Source organism: Babylonia areolata, chromosome 8 (assembly GCF_041734735.1).
Source record: "Babylonia areolata isolate BAREFJ2019XMU chromosome 8, ASM4173473v1, whole genome shotgun sequence".
NCBI classification, from domain to species: Eukaryota; Metazoa; Mollusca; class Gastropoda; order Neogastropoda; family Buccinidae; genus Babylonia; species Babylonia areolata.
This window is the reverse complement of record NC_134883.1, coordinates 244200-263181: the sequence shown is the minus strand read 5'-3', so window position 1 is coordinate 263181 and position 18982 is coordinate 244200. Positions and strand designations below refer to the sequence as shown.

Here is an 18982-nt window from a genome sequence, read left to right as displayed (position 1 = left end):
GCTAGCTTGCTGACAAGTGCTGTTTTTACTGCAAAACCAACGCCAGCCTCACGTCGCTCTTCGCTTCCTCGTCCAGTCCAGAAGAAGGTGTAACCAGATCCCCGTTCACAGAGCTCGCCTTCACCTGCAAGCCGAGTCTCACTCAAGGCTGCGATGTCAATGTTGTATCTGGCGAGTTCGGATGCAACTAGTGCCGTTCTCCTTTGGGGTCTGTCCGCGTTATCTCTGTCCAGGAGAGTCCTTATGTTCCAAGCACCAATGGTGAGAGGAACGATCCTTGTTTTTTTCTTTTCTTTGTTGTTTCGACCGCTGATGTAGGGTCCCCGCCAGCCGCAGTATGCTGGCCAGGGTGATATGGAGCAGGCAATTTTTAGGGCACCTTTTCTAGCCCCTTCCTCATGCCAGGGAGGTGAGCAGTGCATTCCTAAAGAGGGCTGCTCAGAAGCTCAGACGGCTGCCGAGCTCCATCGCTGCTCCTGTCGACGAAGAACGACCCTATGGCCTGAGCCGCCTGCGTGCAGGTCTGCGACTGCGACTGCCAGTGTACCCACACCTGTCGTTTCGTCGCTCGCCTGTCGCCACAGGACTTGGGGGTGATGAAATGATGAAGGATGAAAGGTCGTTTTGGATGACTGATGACTTGCGCGATGAGTTTGTTTAAAGTGAAGAGGAGTTGCGCAACGTCAACCTCACTCTCTTGTCCGGGTCCACCAATTTCCAGTGGCAAGACTAAGTCGAGACGACTGGAGGATGAGCACGGATGCAGTGGATGACCAAGATATCCTTTCGGTGTCTCATCTTGCTGTCTGCACTCCACAGTGCATTGCTGTAACCGCCTTCCTCTCCGTTGAACCGATAGGTTTCTTCCGCAGATTCTGCCGGATCCAGACTTCGCATGCATGGGTAGACACACCCTGGGGCCAACTGCGTGTGGCATGCACACAGCACAGTGGAGCTAGATGGCCGTCGGTGGCTCTCCTGAGCCAACGCCCTTTTATGGATCTCCATAAGGGTGTCTAGCCACCCGCCCCACCAGTCCCGGAAGGGAGTGGCAGGAGCGCCGGTTTAGTCGCCGGCAACCCGACCCTGAACAGGTTGTACTGGATTACAGGTTACCAGTAGCAGATCTAATGACCTGACCTAAACCGGCACTCCCACAGCTCCCCTCCGGGACCGGAGTCGAGACGTGTGAACTGGACCACCAGGATTAGAATCCTGTTCAGTTCTATGTGTGAAATGGAACACTACGATTAGAATCCTGTTCAGTTCTATGTGTGAACTGGAACACTACGATTAGAATCCTGTTCAGTTCTATGTGTGAAATGGAACACCAGGATTAGAATCCTGTTCAGTTCTATGTGTGAACTGGAACACTACGATTAGAATCCTGTTCAGTTCTATGTGTGAAATGGAACACCAGGATTAGAATCCTGTTCAGTTCTATGTGTGAAATGGAACACAAGAATTAAAGCCCAGTTCAGTTAAGTCCGGCTTAAAAGCCCAGGGCTACAATTATGTTCCCAACATCAATGGGTGCATCTATCTTCTTGCAGAACTGAAATTCCACACACTAACCACTCTGCTGTCTTGTCCATCAATGCCAGGATTCAACGACTGACCTTGCAGAACCCTAGGAAGGTTCCCACCCAGCACCTGTCACACACCCCACTACTGACATAAGGAAGGTGATATAATGGCTTGGACACTGATATGCCAATACAGTGTCCATGAAGGTCAAGGTTTGATTCCCAAGAAGATCAAGGTTTGATTCCCATGAAAAGGTCAAGGTTTGATTCCCATGAAGGTCAAGGTTTGATTCCCATGAAGATCAAGGTTTATTTCCCATGAAGGTCAAGGTTTGATTCCCATGAAGGTCAAGGTAGTTTGATTCCCATGAAGGTCAAGGTTTGATTCCCATGAAGGTCAAGGTTTGATTCCCAATCTCGACCTTGCTCCCAAGTTTGACAGGAAAATCCAACAGAGCGTCCAGTTATTCAGATGAGATGGTAAACCAAAGGCGTCCAGTTATTCAGATGAGATGGTAAACCACGTCCAGTTATTTCAGATGAGATGGTAAACCAAAGGCGTCCAGTTATTCAGATGAGATGGTAAACCACGTCCAGTTATTCAGATGAGATGGTAAACCAAAGTCCTGTGTATAGCACACAGTGCACTGAAACACAACTAATGGCAATTTAAACATTGTGCCTGTGTGCAGCACACAGTGCATTGAAAGAGAAATAATGGCAATTTAAGCATTGTCCTCGTGCAAATTTTCATAGAAGAAAACCATTCTGATAGGTCCACAAATAACACACACACACACATATATATGTGTATATATATATATATATATATATGTATATATATATACATGTATATATATATATATATACATATATATATATATGCATGCACTTAAGACTTGACTATGCACACTGGGTTATGCTACTGGTCAGGCATCTGCCTGTGGTGTAGCATATATACATGGATTTGTCCTAAAGCAGTGATGCCTCCTTGAGAAACTAAAACTGAAAAACAGACATGTAATAAAACATCACCATCACATGTGAGTCTGCTGTTCTCAAAGAACTGAATCATTTCTTGAATAACAACTTTAAACAATATCACTTCAACATATTGGCTGTTATTTGTTTTGTTTTTCTGTAAGTATTCCATCTAGTTCTCTGACAACTGAGTGTTATCTAGTAAATGTATAATGAAATATAATTTGATTAATAAAAAAAAAATGTAAGAATGTCTTGCTGTTTCCATACTGATGTGTGTGTATGTGTGTGCGCGCAAGCAGGTGTGTATTCGTGTGTGTGTGTATGTGTGTGTGTGTGTGTGTGTGTGTGTGTGTGTGTGTGATCTGCTTGATGCTATTGTGTGCATGATCAACACTAACACGTTAGATGAGAATGTTCATAATGCCTACATTCACTATCCTAAAAAAAATGAAATAAAAAACCTGACAAAACTTACACACCGTTTCATTTCTATTTTCATTCTCATTAATCATAACTGTTCCATATGTGTTCAGACAAGGATGTTAAACATCTGAGTTTTTTTGTCTTTTTGGTTTTTTTTCCCCATCACAAAAACCTGATTTCCTGAAGCATCATTACATTTCACAATAACCTCCTTTGTGTAGGGGTCACACTGACGTCAGTTTGTTTCATGAATCTAGACCGTATATCGTGCAGCTCAAAACTGACCAGGGATAATACTGACAGGGACACACAACTGCTGTGACACCTTTTTCCTGACTGTGATGAAGCTGGCTGACGTGGCATCCCACCATATCAGAATGCAAACCACCGTGTAGTAGATTCTGGAAAGTTCTGAACAGTTGAACCTGACACATAAAGCCTCCTCTAACCAAATGACAGAAAGGCAGCACTTTCTGATCTGGCCAAAGTGGTCAGTGATAAATCAAGGCTTTCCTCGGGGTGGATGAAAGGTGGGGGGGGTGGCTGGCGTGAGTAAGGAGTTGGGTAAATGAAAAAAAAGGGAGAACCAAGCAAATTTGGCCATTCAGCCAAAACCGGAACAACCTCTTAAAACACATGCAGTTTTGATACCTTGGGTGCATATCTAAAACTTCCATACAATATCCAAGCATGTGAATGTTTGCATGCAAATGCACACACACAACGTTATGTGCACTTTGTGTATAACAATTAAACAACAACAACGAAAACAAACCCACTGATAACTTATCAAGGGGCACTCAACAATGGGGAATTCAATCAAATGGGTTTCCTTTTTAACAGCAGAAATTTTATAAAGGGGCACTCAACAATGGGGAATTCAATCAAATGGGTTTCCTTTTTAACAGCAGAAATTTTATAAAGGGGCACTCAACAATGGGGAATTCAATCAAATGGGTTTCCTTTTTAACAGCAGAAATTTTATAAAGGGGCACTCAACAATGGGGAATTCAATCAAATGGGTTTCCTTTTTAACAGCAGAAATTTTATAAAGGGGCACTCAACAATGGGGAATTCAATCAAATGGGTTTCCTTTTTAACAGCAGAAATTTTATAAAGGGGCACTCAACAATGGGGAATTCAATCAAATGGGTTTCCTTTTTAACAGCAGAAATAAATGTTCAAATCCAGTTTTAATTCTGCTTGCTTCTCTTACTTTTGAAACTAACACTGCAATGAAAGAAAAAGAACTTTCCTTTCTCAGCTTTGTGTTTGTGCTATGAAACATATTTCCTAGCATTTGGGTTTGGGTCACAATCATCCAGTATTGCGCATTTGTGAGAAGAGGGAAGTGAAACTCAGGTCTGCTTTCAAACAGTGTGCTGTGGGCTCAGTCGTACAGTTTGAACTCAATGATGATGATGATAATGTTGTGACCATGACGGTGAAGATGATGGTAAACAGTACCAACAGGCTGTACACTGATACTACGTCAAGCTTCTATATCAGTAGCTGCTGCTGCTGCTCAGGATAATATCAACAAACACCTCCAGTCCTACAACACCACAATAAGCATCTCTATTCCATGGAAAGCCATTTTGTGTCATGGTGTGTCTCTTGCTTTGTCCCTCTTTCCTTTCGTCAATAAAACATCACTCAACTCTTCAACAGGGCCACTCAGTCAGGTATCACTGTCAATATCTCACTTTCTATTGATCCACCCCAACCTGCAAACCTACCTCAGTTCCACCCTGAAATTCAAGAAGCCCTGCCTCTCTAGGCTGTATTCAAATACCCGTGCCAGACCCCGGCCGGCCGCAGAGCGCAGAGTTCCTTTGCGCTATGTTCAAGTGATGCGCGCTCGTGTGTAACTTGGCCACTCTCTCTGAGTGACTTTCCCCAGTTTGAGTTTTCAGTGTAGGTTGAGTAGGTGTCTTGTTTGGGTTTGTGTATCGTGTGTGTCTTCAGACTATGTGTTTCTGCGACAAGCTTTCAGATCACTGATGGGACTGGGTGTTTCACCCGTGGACAGTTTGAAAAAAAGTGTTTAGGACTTGGATCTGGAAGTTTGCCGCGAAACAACTTTGAACCAAAGAACTGTGATTCCGGATTGTGCAGTTGTGATCGAACAGTATCTACACATATCAGTTCACGCATACACCAATTAATCTTTGTGTTTTCTTTCTTTTTTTCAGAGTTTTTCTTTTTTTTTTTCCATCATGTTGCTTTTGCTCTTTTTACCCCTCCTTCCACTTTGTTTTAATGTGGCTCAAGCCGGTATGTATCCATCACTCACATTTTCATTTTAAGATTCATGCCATTTTATGTGTTAACATACTGAATGTTTAGCAATGCTTTGTGTTTGTGTGTGTATGTGTATATCTTTCTGTCTGTCTCTCCCTCTGGGACCATGACGTATAGACCTAACCACTGACCAACAGCCAGCCAATGCAGCAAACCAACCATAAAATCTGCCCCGATAGGTAGGAAGCAACTCTAAACTTAACAACTAAAAAGTAGAAGTATAGGAGTAAGGAACAAAATGCCAGCATAAACTCAAATCAGGTGCACATAAAAACAACGAAAAAAAACCAACAAAAAACCTGAATCTGAGACTCACCGCTTAAAAAAACAAAATCATGCACTGTGAATCTCTCCGTATGGTCAACAGAAATGTGGAGAAAGGTAACCACTGGCAGGACAGCAATGAGGGGAGAGAGGAAAAAACAGAGCTGACAGCAGAATTGCCCAGCTCTGGGGTGTGCCGTCTCACAATCTTTGGTCAGAACACAGTCCTATGTGACAGCAGCTTGCAGTGCCATGTGGCATAAGATCATGTTCGCGACAACGAAGAAACGAGATGGCAGACCTCCTCCTAATACCCTGCCACTGCCGCTGACAATAACTATTGCCTTGCTTCTTGGTAGGTGAAGCATTTTTTTCTGTTCTTTTATTCCTGTTTGTTCATGCATGTTACAGGTGAGTGGACATTTTATGTGAAATGTTTTTTAAAGGGATGTGTACTTCAGAAGGTAAGCATATGTCTGGAATGAAATATGTATTAATTACATACATTTTATCAGTTTATCTGATATATATATATATATATATATATATATTTTTTTTTTTTTTTTTTTTTTTTTTTTTTTAAAGAAGATTTCTGCAAATGTTTGGCCTGAGGTCTCTGTGGAAAAAAAAAGCCAGGTTAATTAGCATCATGCGAATTGTCAAGAAACTATACATTGTTCAGCATAATTTTAGAAGGCAGCCTTTCATACAGCTATGTTTGTACAGATTGCCTTCACTATACTGTTTTCCGTTTCAGATGGGAAAAAATTCAAAATCTCACAAATATCATGCTTGTTCTGCTTGTAATTTGTATACTGTTTTGGACTGAAGCAAAATTCTGCACAAAATGAAACAATATATGCTGAAGGTGATCTCCCTTTGAAAATCTACATTGGTGCCTGCGCGCACTCGTGTATGCGTGTGAACGAGTGAGTGCGAGTGTGAGAGACTGGAAGGTCAGAATAACACATACAATTTGTAAATGTCCTGGGGTTCAACACACAAACCCTCTGACATAGAATGGAAGAAAAATGAAAGAGCGAACAAGAGAGAGAAAAGAGAGAATGTGCACGTACACATGTGCTGTTGTGTGCATGAGTGGTGTAGATGGCTTACAACTGGTGTGCATGTTTTAGTCACTAGGTGAAAGGCTGCATTTCCAAGTTATCTTTAACAGGAGTAAAGAAATCATACACTGTATTTCATTTCAGTTTCAAGGTGTCAGAGTATGTGGACTGATCCATTTCAGCTACACACATCAGCTTATCATTTTTTTTAAATGTCTTGTACTAATCAGCCTTCCAATTTCAGATAACAAGCCGCCCTGATGGATGCATTTTGTGCAGGTCACCTTCACTACATTGTCTTCAGACTGCAAGAAAAAGGTGGAGAAAATAATAAACAAACTGCGCTTTGGAATAAAAACATTTTTTTTTTAAAAAGGCTTGTATCATGGAGTTGTCTGAAGTCCAGTAATATGCAGCACAACTTGAAGCAATGTATGTTGAAGATGATCTCAGTAGAAAATCTACATGTGTGCCTGTGTGCATGCATGTATGCGTGAGCACGAGCTTATGCATGTGTGAGAGAATGTGCGAATGTTTAGATCGCACATGGATTGTAAATGTCTTGGGGTTAATATCTATACCCTGAGACATGTAAAGAGAATTAGTAAGAAAGAGGAGAGAAAGGGAGAGGGTGACAAGAGAGAAAGAGTGACTGAATGTGGAAATGTGTTGAAAGTGTGTGAGTGTGAATGTGTGCAATGCAGCATCAGTGCATACAATGTGAATGCAGAACGCAGGGATGCCTGGATGACAAGAAAGGGACAGATTTTGCAACTGTACATCACTTGGTGTGTATGTGTATGCATAGGAATTTTGATCTTATGTCCATCCAATAATTGTAAAAGTATGGATCTATGCATGTGTTATGTGTGCATGCTCTCTTTGTGTGTGTGTGTGTGTGTGTGTGTGTGCGCGCGCGCGCGCGCGCTAATATTAAAGTATACATTAAAATAAGTGAAATCTGCTCTGATTAAGCATCATCCCAAATATTTTGTGTCATACAATGCCCAGAATTTTAGGCAAATCAGATAACCAGACAGAAGTTTGGGAGTGATACAAATCACAATTGGAATCAGACCGATAGTCAGAGCAGGCTTTACATATTCATGATTCTGAGTTGATGCCAGTAGCTAGAATCTGATGCAGGCAGAGTGTGTGTGTGTGTGTGTGTGTGTGTGTGTGTGTGTGTGTGTGCGCGCGCGCGTGTGTGTGCGTAAGCATGCGTGCGTACATGCGTGTGTATGTATGAGTGCGTAATAGTGTGCAACTTTTGGTGAAAAAATGTCCATCAAAGTAACTGTAAGGTAGTGTGTGTGTGTTTGTTTGTGTGTGTGTGTGTGTGTGTGTGTGTGTGCGCGCGCGCACGCGTGTTCATGCAAGCGTGTGTTTGCTGTCCTCCACCAACCTGTCATGAAGAACGAATGGGTGTGTCTGATGCCTGCACTTCTACTGTTGAAAACCCAAACTGATGTTGAACAAATCACAAAAGAAGAAAAAAAATTTAAAAAAATAAAATTAATTAAAAAAACAGCTGAATAATTCTTCAAAATAAAGTTGTTTTGTTCATTTACCACTCATCTGTGTGTCTGTTATGATTGATATTGTAATTCTGTTGACCAGTGTGACGTTCGTGAACTTTTTGTTGTGCAATAGTCTCCATGTACAAACACTTAATCATGCCATTTCCAAACATGCTGAACTATCATACACCAATTCTTTCCACACAAAATACATTTTCAATTTTCTGCATATGTGTGTCTGTGTGTGTGTGTGTGTGTGTGTGTGTGTGTGTGTGTGTGTGTGTGTGTGTGTGTGTGTGTGTGTGTGTCCATGGAGCTTTGTTTCTTTGTACATGCATTTCACTGCTTCCTGTGCATGCAAGCCTACTTACACACACACACACACTCTCTCTCTCTCTCTCACATGAACACAGGTGCACACACACATTCATGCTCATGCATGCACACATTAACACACAGATGTATGACTTCATAAGCTAAAGAAACATTAAAACCTCCTTAGTGTTGTACTTTCCCAAACATTTCATTCACAGGTCCACAAAAGCTGCCTGTCTACAATCATGCTATAAAAAAAAAAAAACAACAACACAAAATAAAGAAACAAAAAACCTTAAAACTAAAAGAGGAAAAAATTGTGGTAACTCCCAGTGAAAGACATCAGGTAAGAACAATATGTATTTCAATCCATAACAAGAGAGGCAAGGCCTTCAAGACTAACTTGTGACTGAGAGTAAAACACACAAGCTTTTTATGTATTGAGTATAATTTCAAAATGTAATGTTTAAGATGAGAAAGATCAGTTTAAAGCAAATTAAGTCCCCTAGCATTAATTACAGAGTAATTTCCCTTTTTTACCATCTGCACCAAAACGTTTGCAAAATAAATAAAACTTCCTTGCTTAGCAAAAGAAGTTCCTGTTTGAACCAAAAAAAATGATAATAATGACTGCTCTTGTTGTTGGGTCAGAATATCAGATCAAAGTGCCAAGTTTTGAGAATACAAAAAAATATAAATATAACAGTAAATGCAGTTTGCAAATAATTAGGCTTCATTATTTATTTTTTTGTGCCCATCCCAGACGTGCAATATTGTTTTAAACAAGATGACTGGAAAGAACTGAATTTTTCCTATTTTTATGCCTAATTTGGTGTCAACTGACAAAGTATTTGCAGAGAAAATGTCAATGTTAAAGTTTACCACGGACACACAGACACACAGACACAGACAACCAAACACTGGGTTAAAACATAGACTCACTTTGTTTACACAAGTGAGTCAAAAATGGTCCTCATGACAATGTTTAAGTCAATGGTTTGGGCTGCATTTCTCTATTCAAGAGGAGCTGGAGCTTTAGTCTTTGCTGGGCTGCATTTAAACATTTGACAAACTTTCTTGATCAATATTTGTAAACAAAAGCGAAAACAGACTAAAGTTCAAGTCTCAGAAAGTTCAACAGCTGGATAAAAAAAAAAGTCCTGCCTACCATAATTAAATCATCTAGCACTGTCCACCAGCTAAGCTTAAACCATATGTAAGAACTGTTTCTCAATAACTCCTCTCCCATAATAATATAGCTTACAGCTCATTCCTGTATCTTTTACAAGAGTAGCGCCAAGGTCTATTCATACTACTACTTTTTGTGTGTGTTTTTTTTTTTTTTTAACTAAACTAAAGAAAGGTGTTTCTAAGTCTTCCTTCATTCTATCAAAAAGTATTCTATCACAAGTGATACCCTCCCTAACCCCATTTGAGATGGTTCAGAGCTCATATATTTCTGAGGTGTGGTGAAATGAATAAATTTCCCCCAACCATCCCGGATATGAAGCCACACTACAACAAAACTTGAAGCCAGAGGCAACTTCACGCATCATAACACAGACAAAACAACCTGAAACCCACTATCCCTATCCACAGCCACACCTGCATGTTTTTTTGAATGTCACAAAGAGAAAAGAAAAAAGAAATGAAAAAAGAAAGAAAAAGGGTCCAGGTGTACAGATTCACATGTAGGCCTATACTGAGTGTGGAAGTATTGTATGTATGTGCATGTACATGTGTGTGCGGTGGTGGAGGTGGGGTTGAGTGTGGGAGGATGAGGGGGCAGTAGCAGTAGCAATAATAATAAATTTTATATCTTTGTTGATATAAGAAGGCTGAAAAATAGGGTGTGCGGGGGTAATAATGGTCAAGTGTGTCTGCAAGTCTGGCAAGAGAGGTGGGGATCGGGGTGGGGGGTAAGAGGAATGTTTGCAGATTTAAAAAAATATCCAGTGGGACTGTGCATCAAATCTACAGCAATATTAGAAAACATCTTGAAATCATCAACTCTTTCAATACTGTGAGGGTTATAGCCTTTGGAACCTTCCCTGCCTGGGAGATTTTAGCAGTGAATCTTAGATATCATAAACTTAAAGAATGACAGTTCACAAGGATCACTTACATAATTATTGTCTCAAATGTTAATGTTTACATTGATTGTACCATGCAATATATTCAGGATCAAAACAAATGTATACATATAAGAGAACATTTTGTCTGATACTTACTGAGTATTGAAAAACCATCTGGCCATGATTATACAATACTTGCAACAAGAAGGGCCCGAAATGCTCATACTGAGCCTAAACTTTAGTCATATACCTGCCTGGGAATTTATCAAGATTTCTGTCCTTCATAAATCCACACACCAGTTTGATGATTTGATGGCCAAGCACTATGGGGGATAAGAATTCTGATGTTGGGTAGAATGAATTTTAAACACACATTCAAGAGAGCTGTTTGAAAAATTAGTTAGGAATGAATGGTTTTCAAGCTCTGGCAATCAAGCATTCATTGTTAGAAATAGGCTCTCCACAAAAGCATTGTGTGTGTGTGTGTGTGTGTGTGTGTGTGTGTGTGTGTGTGTGTGTGTGAGCAATATTTCTGGGTTGATCACATAAAAAATAATAAAAACTGATTCATGACAAGAAGTGAAGTATCTTGCGCCCACCATAGCACTGGTTCACACAGTATTCGATGTTTTTCTATGCCTTTACATGTGTGAGAAGAGGAAAGCTGGGAAACTGTATGGATGTCTTGGATAACCAGTGGTCAAAGGAACACTCAACAAAGGCAATGAACTCATTAAAGTTTTAAAACGGGTGGGATTTGTGGGTGGGTTAGTTATAACAGTAACAAAGCACTTGACGAACGCAGCACCTTTCGTGATATATACCCGGATTCGACAACTTATAAAAACAATGAGAAAAGTTAAAATTCAGTAAACAAACTTAACAAAATGCTTCCATTTCATTTTTCTACGTACCCGCAAATGTCGCCAAAAAGGAGAGCAAACGCAAGTCGTTTTGAAGACCCATCTTGTCCTGTCGTGTTGGTACGCGGAAGCAAAATACGGAGGATTTCACAAGCCTGAGGCATCCGGGTTTCGATGTCACATTACGAAGACACCCGAAGTAGGAGCCGACTATCGCCGATGACATAGACCACTCAACACCCTTCCCTTCCTTCTTCCCCTTCCACATAATTATTTACTGAAGCGGAAAGGTGTTGAAGCGCGCGAGCGTACGCTTGTGTGCGTGTGTGTGTGTGTGCGCACGCACGCGCACGCGTATGTATATATAAGTATTGGTGTGCGCGCGCTCACTGTTTGATGAACACGCCAAACGTATACCTACTATTAAAATATATATATATATATATATATATATATATATATATATATATATTGCCAGACTGTCGACTGCTTTCTTGATGTCAAAGAAAGTGGCTGGGGTGGTCTTATTTTGCCCCTTGCCTGGTATGGAGCTTCTTTTTATTGCCGTCTCCACCAACTGGACAACGTGCTCCATGCAGTTTCTGCCTCGGCGGAAACCTGCTTGGCATAGTATATAGTGGGAGTATGTTTTTTCTTGTCTAAGTAGTGTTCCAGTTTGGTTTTTGCAAGTCGTTGGTAGATTTTCCCCAGGTGAGAAGTCAGGCCTCTAGCTGGTGGGGAGGTGTGCTGGTTTTCCCTCTTTGTGGCACTGTTCCATGCTGTCGGGATTTTTCCGGTTTTCCAGCACTTCTGAAAACATTTGTGGAGGACCCGGCCTATGGCATCTGGGAATCGGCGCACCACAGCGTATAAGACAGCATCCCCTCCTGCGGTTTTGCTGTCTGCTCCCATGGCGTTGATGGCGCTGCGCGGTTCCCCGATTGTGAGGTCGGTGTTGAAGGGAGTTGTGTCGTCATGGATGGGTTGGGGGAAGGTTTGTTCTGCCTCACGTGGAAGTCTTTTGGCATTTTCCGGGAGATGGGCAGTTTGGCAGGCTTTCGCAAAGGCGTCTGCTAGTGCGTCCGCTGTTTCAGCGTTGTTTTTGGTTGGCTTCCCATCCACCAGGAGCGGTCGTTCTGGTCGACGTGCTCGTTGGCGGGCGATTTGGATTTTCCTCTACAGTTTGGTGCTATCCTGTGGGGACCGAACCTCCTACTGACAGAAGCGTTCCCAGTGGTCTTGGGAGGCTCTGGTGGTGATGATGGTGCACTGGTGTGTGGCTTCTTCCATGGCAGCCTTGTTTGTTTCTGTCATGTCCTTTTGGTATAGTGCACATTGCACGCCGTTTGATGGCAGTGGCTTTGTGGCAGTCTTCGCCCCACCATTCTGCCGTTTGAAAATGTTTTCCTCTGTGACCTGGGACATTTTTGGGGATGGTTATATCTGCTGTCATGAGGACCATGTGGCAGATGTTGTGGTAATCAGTAACTTGTCTATGTCGGGGTCCTCAAAGTCTGTCAGGGTCGTGGCGCATTTCGTTTCAAGGTTGTAACCATACCCGCTACACCTAAAGGTGTACACTGACGGCTCCATATAAACTGACAACGGAGACGCAGGGTGCGCACTTGTGATACCAGACTTAAAAATCACCAAGAGATATAAACTTAACACCGGAATTAGCACTGACATTTACGGCGGAGCTATATGCCATCTACATGCCGTCAATGACATGCCCGCAACCCCAGCAGGAGTGGTACTCCTGACAGACTCCAAGTCGTCCCTACACTGATGCCTTGACCCGTGGGGGGGGACAGACATCAGGAGGGTCTCCAACAGGAGATCCTCTTCCTGGCACTCCAGATCATCAAGGAGGGCACCGACCTCACACTCATGTGGTTACCTTCACACACAGGGATAATAGGAAATGACATATCTGACAAAGCAGCCAAAGAAGCCATAGAATACGGCTCCCCATCACAAGTAGGATACTCCGTATAACACTGAGAAATCATAAAGAAGGTGCGACAAACAATGCACGACCAACGCAATAAACACATGCAGCACAAGTGCGCAGAGAAAGGCTGGCTTCACATTCCCATCCAAAAGAAAAAAACATCGTCTCCTACTCCCTAGAAACAACTCCAAACTCATCAGAAGAATCAGGACCCACCCCCACGCATACATCATCCGGAAACTCAAGTGCAAGTGTGGCGCAGAGGCACCCTACGAGCACGCAATGCAATTATGCACAGAAACAACAGCGAATATCACCCCACTCCTGCACTACAAGCAAAACCATAACCTTACAAACCAGGACTTCCTCCAACCCCATCCCACCTTAGGAAACCAACCCATGAGGATACTCACCGACTATCCTATGAGGAGATCCGCAGCTGGTTCTAACGTCCCAACCACCACCCGTCCCCTGCCCCTCCACGCACAACATACACGACCCCCCACCCCCACGTGACTGCTCCATCCCCGAACCCCCTGCAAACACAACAAAATCACACATGCTCCCTCACTGACTCCTACTCCACTCCCCCTATCTCCTCAGGGGACAAACCAAAAGGAGCTGCAAGCCCCGAAAAACCTACCCTTGGGATAGCAGGAGACCCATACAGCCAAAGGGATTTGGATCACCCCCCCCCCCCCCCCCACCCCCCTCACTCCGTTGTACCACTCTCAGATGGTTAAACTGGCAGTGTCGGAAATCCTATAACCCCACTCCTGTCCTTTGGCTCTCGCGAGGGGATCATCCAGCAAGGGGGCCTGACCCGAATGGACTCTGTCACAGTCGATGCGAGGCGTGGGCTGCGCCCATCCATGGCTGTGCCAGGCGTGCGATGAAAACAAATGTCACAATTGAGAAACACACATGATGTACAAGTGACACAGGTCACGGCCACATACCCGGCACGTCTGGCGGCTGGTGGGGGGCGGGTGGTGCCACGGGGTTCTTTGGGGGGAGTCCGGGGGGGGGGGGGGGGCTTGGCGCTCTCCCTCTCGCCGGGCTCTCTTCCTCCTTTGCCGCCGATCACACCAGAAAAGGTATCAACACCAGCACCAACAACAACAACACCACCAACACAAACAAAAATAGTACCATTAGCAACAACGAAACGTAACCACCCAAAAGTCACACAAACAACCCACACAAGGCAAAACAAACAAAATCCAACCCCACTCTGCCACATTGCACAATCACAGTTAGCACTCAACACACTAACAACACAACACCCACCTACATGCAATCAACACAACAAACAAACACCCCCCAAATCATACCAATATAACCCCACTAAAATATCAACAAACACAACCCCATACACACCAACCACAATAACAACCCCCTACCATCAAACACACACGACCCCAACCACACAAACCAACAACCCCAACCACAAAAACAAACAACCCACGCCTTACCATCACACATATACAACCCCAACCACAAAAACAAACAACCCCTACCACCAAACACATACAACCCCAACCACACAAACAAACAACCAAAACAACCCCCGCCTTACCATCACACATATACAACCCCAACCACACAAACAAACAACCCCTACCACCAAACACATACAACCCCAACCACACAAACAAACAACCCCCGCCTTACCATCACACATATACAACCCCAACCACACAAACAAACAACCCCCTACCACCAAACACATACAACCCCAACCACAAAAACAAACAACCCCCGCCTTACCATCACACATATACAACCCCAACCACACAAACAAACAACCCCCTACCACCAAACACATACAACCCCAACAACACAAACAAATACCTCCACAAAAACAACTCCAACCGAACAAACTTGACCTTAAGGGTGTAGGCACCAACAGGTCGTTAAAACTCCAACAATATGTATTGCGTGCGCGTGTTGCTCACAGCACGTAGTAGTACGGGGAAAACTTTTTGTCGCCAGGGGCTGCTTGGGGGGTCCCAGTGGTCAGTGCCCAGCCTATGGCGTTGGCTGTCCAGCCTCCCTGCAGCCCTGTATACATTGCCATTGGGCCAGCATTGTGGGTTTCGTCCAGTCTGAGGACACAGCGAGGACCACCCTCGGATCGCCGCCGCGGCAAACCGGCCCGGACTTCCCCAACACGCCAACGGCCAGGACACAGTGAGGACACCCCGTAGACAGCCCGGCAGTGAGGACTACACCCCCACATGACAACAGGACCAACGCCTCGACCACACACGGAAAAGACCACAGCCACGAACAACTTGACTTTATGGGTAGATCGCCAACAGGTCGTTAAACTCACCACTACAGGCTACCAGTACTACTGGGTTTCATCGCTTTAAGTTGTAATACTCGTTAAGCTTCAGCGACGCCACCATGTCTAAAATTCCGACGCCACCTTTAACCGTTCTCAAAAGGATTCCCAGAATCCTACGGACTCTGTTCGCAGCGATTCGTCTGTGGGAAATATCTGTTCACCACGACGTATCGGGACCCGCGTATACTGGGTTGAATCAGAGGCAACTCCAGACTATCTCGGATGTCGTGTGTGGAGACAAATGTCTCACTTTATGTCACAGCAGTCCAGAATGTAGGCCCCAGGCTTGGTGCTTACCCCCGTGGGGTCTGCCACAGTGTCCACTGGCACATCCACAGCTTCAGCCAATATGCCGCAACAACTTTGAACATCCAAAACCCCAGGCCGGACTGAAACAACTTGACTCAGGTTAACTGGCTGACCTTGGCCGATATATAGGTTGTTAAACTCAAATCAAATGCGGCAATTTAAACGTGAATCCAAAGCGATTTTAGTACCCGTGATCCCCCCACCCCCTCTCCCCCACCGGGGACTGCCATGACAGCCAGTATACTTCACCCCCATGGAATTTCACTCCCGTTTGGACACCCAGGATTGACCTCCCCTAACTGGAACACCCAGATCACAGTGGACCTCTCTGGCATCCCGGCGGACAGACACCCATATCAGTGACTTCACTCCCTCCAACAACGAAACCTTCACGAAACGAAGACTCAAGCACTGAACACGTGATTGACTTCAAGAGCGTATTGTCAATCAACTCTTCCACCTGAGTTTCGTTGATATGAAACGTGTCAGTGACGTAGGCTACCACGGACACGCCATCTTGTTTGCGGCAACTAAAGGATTTCCACCATCTCTAAAGGGGTAATTTAGTAGCCATCTTGGAGATTTAGTAGCCAACTTGGAGATTTAGTAACCAACTTAACCGGAAATAAGATTTCATGCATTGGTTACTTTGAGATTTAGTTGGCAACTTTCATTTAGCGGGAAATGAAGCGTTTAGTAAGTTTTCACGCAGAAGACAAGTGGAGAGCAACCGGATCACAAGAGCGCGAAAGGCACTGTGTAGATCGTTCAGCCTTTACAGTCCCCGCCCGTCCCAGGGCCAGTGGGAGGGGGTGGGGGTGAGGGAGGGGGTGCGGGGGGGGGAGGGGGTAGACAAATTAACGTGAGGCCGAGCTCAAAAGACCACTTCCGACATGAGAGCACCTTATTTTTCATATTTCATTGGAACACCTTTCCACGTTTTGTAAAAGAGCATGACGGGCGCAATAGCCGAGTGGTTAAAGCATTGGACTTTCAATCTGAGGGTCTCGGGTTCGAATCTTGGTAAGATGGCGCGTGGTGGGTAAAGGGTGGAAAATTTTCCGATCTCCCAGATCAACATATGAGCAGACCTGCTTAGTGCCTTGAACCCCCTTCGTGTGTATACACAAACAGAAGATCAAATATGCACGTTAAAGATCCTGTAATCCATGTCAGCGTTCGGTGGGCTTTGGAAACAAGAACATACCCAGCGGCGGCGTGCACACGGCCCCTTAAAAAGGAGTAAGGCTGCCTACATCAGTGACGGGGTAAAAACGGTCATACACGTAAACGCCCATTAGTGTACATACGAGTGAATGTGGGAGTTGCAGCGAAGACTGAAGAAGAAGAGTAAAAGAGCACCCTTCAACAAGGTTTTCTCGGAAAAAAAGAAAAAGGAAACACTCTGGACGTTCGCCGGTGATATATATCTACACATATATTTCATCCACATGATATGAGCAGGTAATGCCGGCGAATGACTCGGTCCAGTGTTATTTTCGTCTCTGAGACCTGGGGCCACGAACCAGTCATGTTCACACGCGCACACACACACACACACACATATATATATATATATATATATATAACATTTTACACAATTGAAAAATCACATCTACAGGCACAAACATTTTCCACAGTGGTCAATCTGAAGATACTGTCCATGATTGCGGACAGCCGACATCAGAGTTTGACTGAAGAGTTACACTGAGGTTAAATTAACTTTACGAACGAACTCAGTGCTGAATCAGCACATTCATCACTCAGTGTTATCTCCGGCCCTCAGTCTCCCGGCAACTCAGTCGTTGAGTAATGAGGCTCCAGCCACAAAATAGTAGTATATATAATCAGAAGTACTGGTAGTGGTAGCAACAGCGGTAGATACGCTATAGAAGATCTTAACTCACTCAGTACGGCCAGTCCTCTCTTCTCCTCTACACAGACCCCTCGGATGTCCAGTGGGTGTCTGAATGACCCAACCTTTAGCTTCCGTCGTCAGAATTGTGGTATTCTTTGTCAGCATTCACCTCTTCAGTATAAGAGCCTTCCGCTTGCAATATTTTGATGATGGTAACTGTGGTGAAACGCTGTTAACGTCGTCTCTTTCGCCGTTCGTATGGAAAGAGTTAACATGGCTTGCATGAGAAGCGGCGGGTCAACTTTCATTTAATTTTAACATTGCACTGAATATTCAAACGCCGGGACTGACTGATGTGTACTTTATCCTCAGTATTATCACTTGGCTACTACAACAACTACTATCACTGAATACTAAGTAATAGGAGCAAACTTAGCGGCACTTCCAGTTAAAGTCTTTTCACATAAGGTGACTGATGGTATCAGATCAGACGAGAGAGACTGAGCCAGGAAGTGGAGAGAGAGATCGAAGGTCACCGTAGGTGGGACTCAGTGACGTGGGACTGAGTCAGTGCGCGCGTGCACGTGCGTCCGTGTCTGAGTCGCCGTGCACTCCACGGTGATTGTCCGTCGACTGACGGACCGGCCATGGCATTGTGCAAAGACGCGGCCACAGACCCACAGCACTGACGTCGCCAATTGTTGGACATCAGTTCATCACTGAGGCGCCATTTAATTTACATCTTCCCCCCTAATCTTGCCGTTAATGCCCATCGCACACGGGGCGTCGAAGCAGCAAGTTTCACGCGACAAGCAGCAAAAACGTGCAGCGCTCCGTGTGCGAGGTATTCAGGCAGCAAGAGTCGCGGGGCCACGCAGCAAGATCGCCGTTGCCTCGCGTCGAATTCCTGGATAGAACTTGTCCTATTTCCCTGCAACGGACGTGCGTGGAGCACCCAATCATCAGATCCGCTCATTTCACGTGACACAAAATGGCTGACATTGTTTAGACTCGATTCATTCGTTTGACGTTGCTCAATTAATCATGAAAACAAAGTGTTTTGGAAGTAAACAATTAGACTGTTTGGATGAAAAGATTGTCTGAACGCATGTCTGTTTAAGAGTGATTTCTGTGAGTGTCCCAAAAATGTTGACTTAATACTTTGAA

At 44.2% G+C, this 18982-nt stretch overlaps 1 protein-coding gene and 1 long non-coding RNA gene across 2 annotated transcripts in view; one reads left to right on the top strand and one right to left on the bottom strand.

The window, feature by feature from the left end:
• LOC143284446 (uncharacterized) overlaps nucleotides 1-11540 on the bottom strand; it is a 38359-nt gene extending 26819 nt beyond the window's left edge. The window contains exon 1 of the mRNA XM_076591083.1: nucleotides 11393-11540. Coding sequence (XP_076447198.1) covers nucleotides 11393-11444 — 52 coding nt within the window. The 5' untranslated portion in view covers nucleotides 11445-11540. The remainder of the gene's footprint in view (nucleotides 1-11392) is intronic.
• On the top strand, nucleotides 4343-7501 carry LOC143284445 (uncharacterized). The gene is made up of 2 exons (XR_013055538.1): nucleotides 4343-4850; nucleotides 5129-7501. It is a non-coding gene; the product is annotated as an uncharacterized LOC143284445 (long non-coding RNA).
• Nucleotides 11541-18982: the final 7442 nt, after the last annotated feature.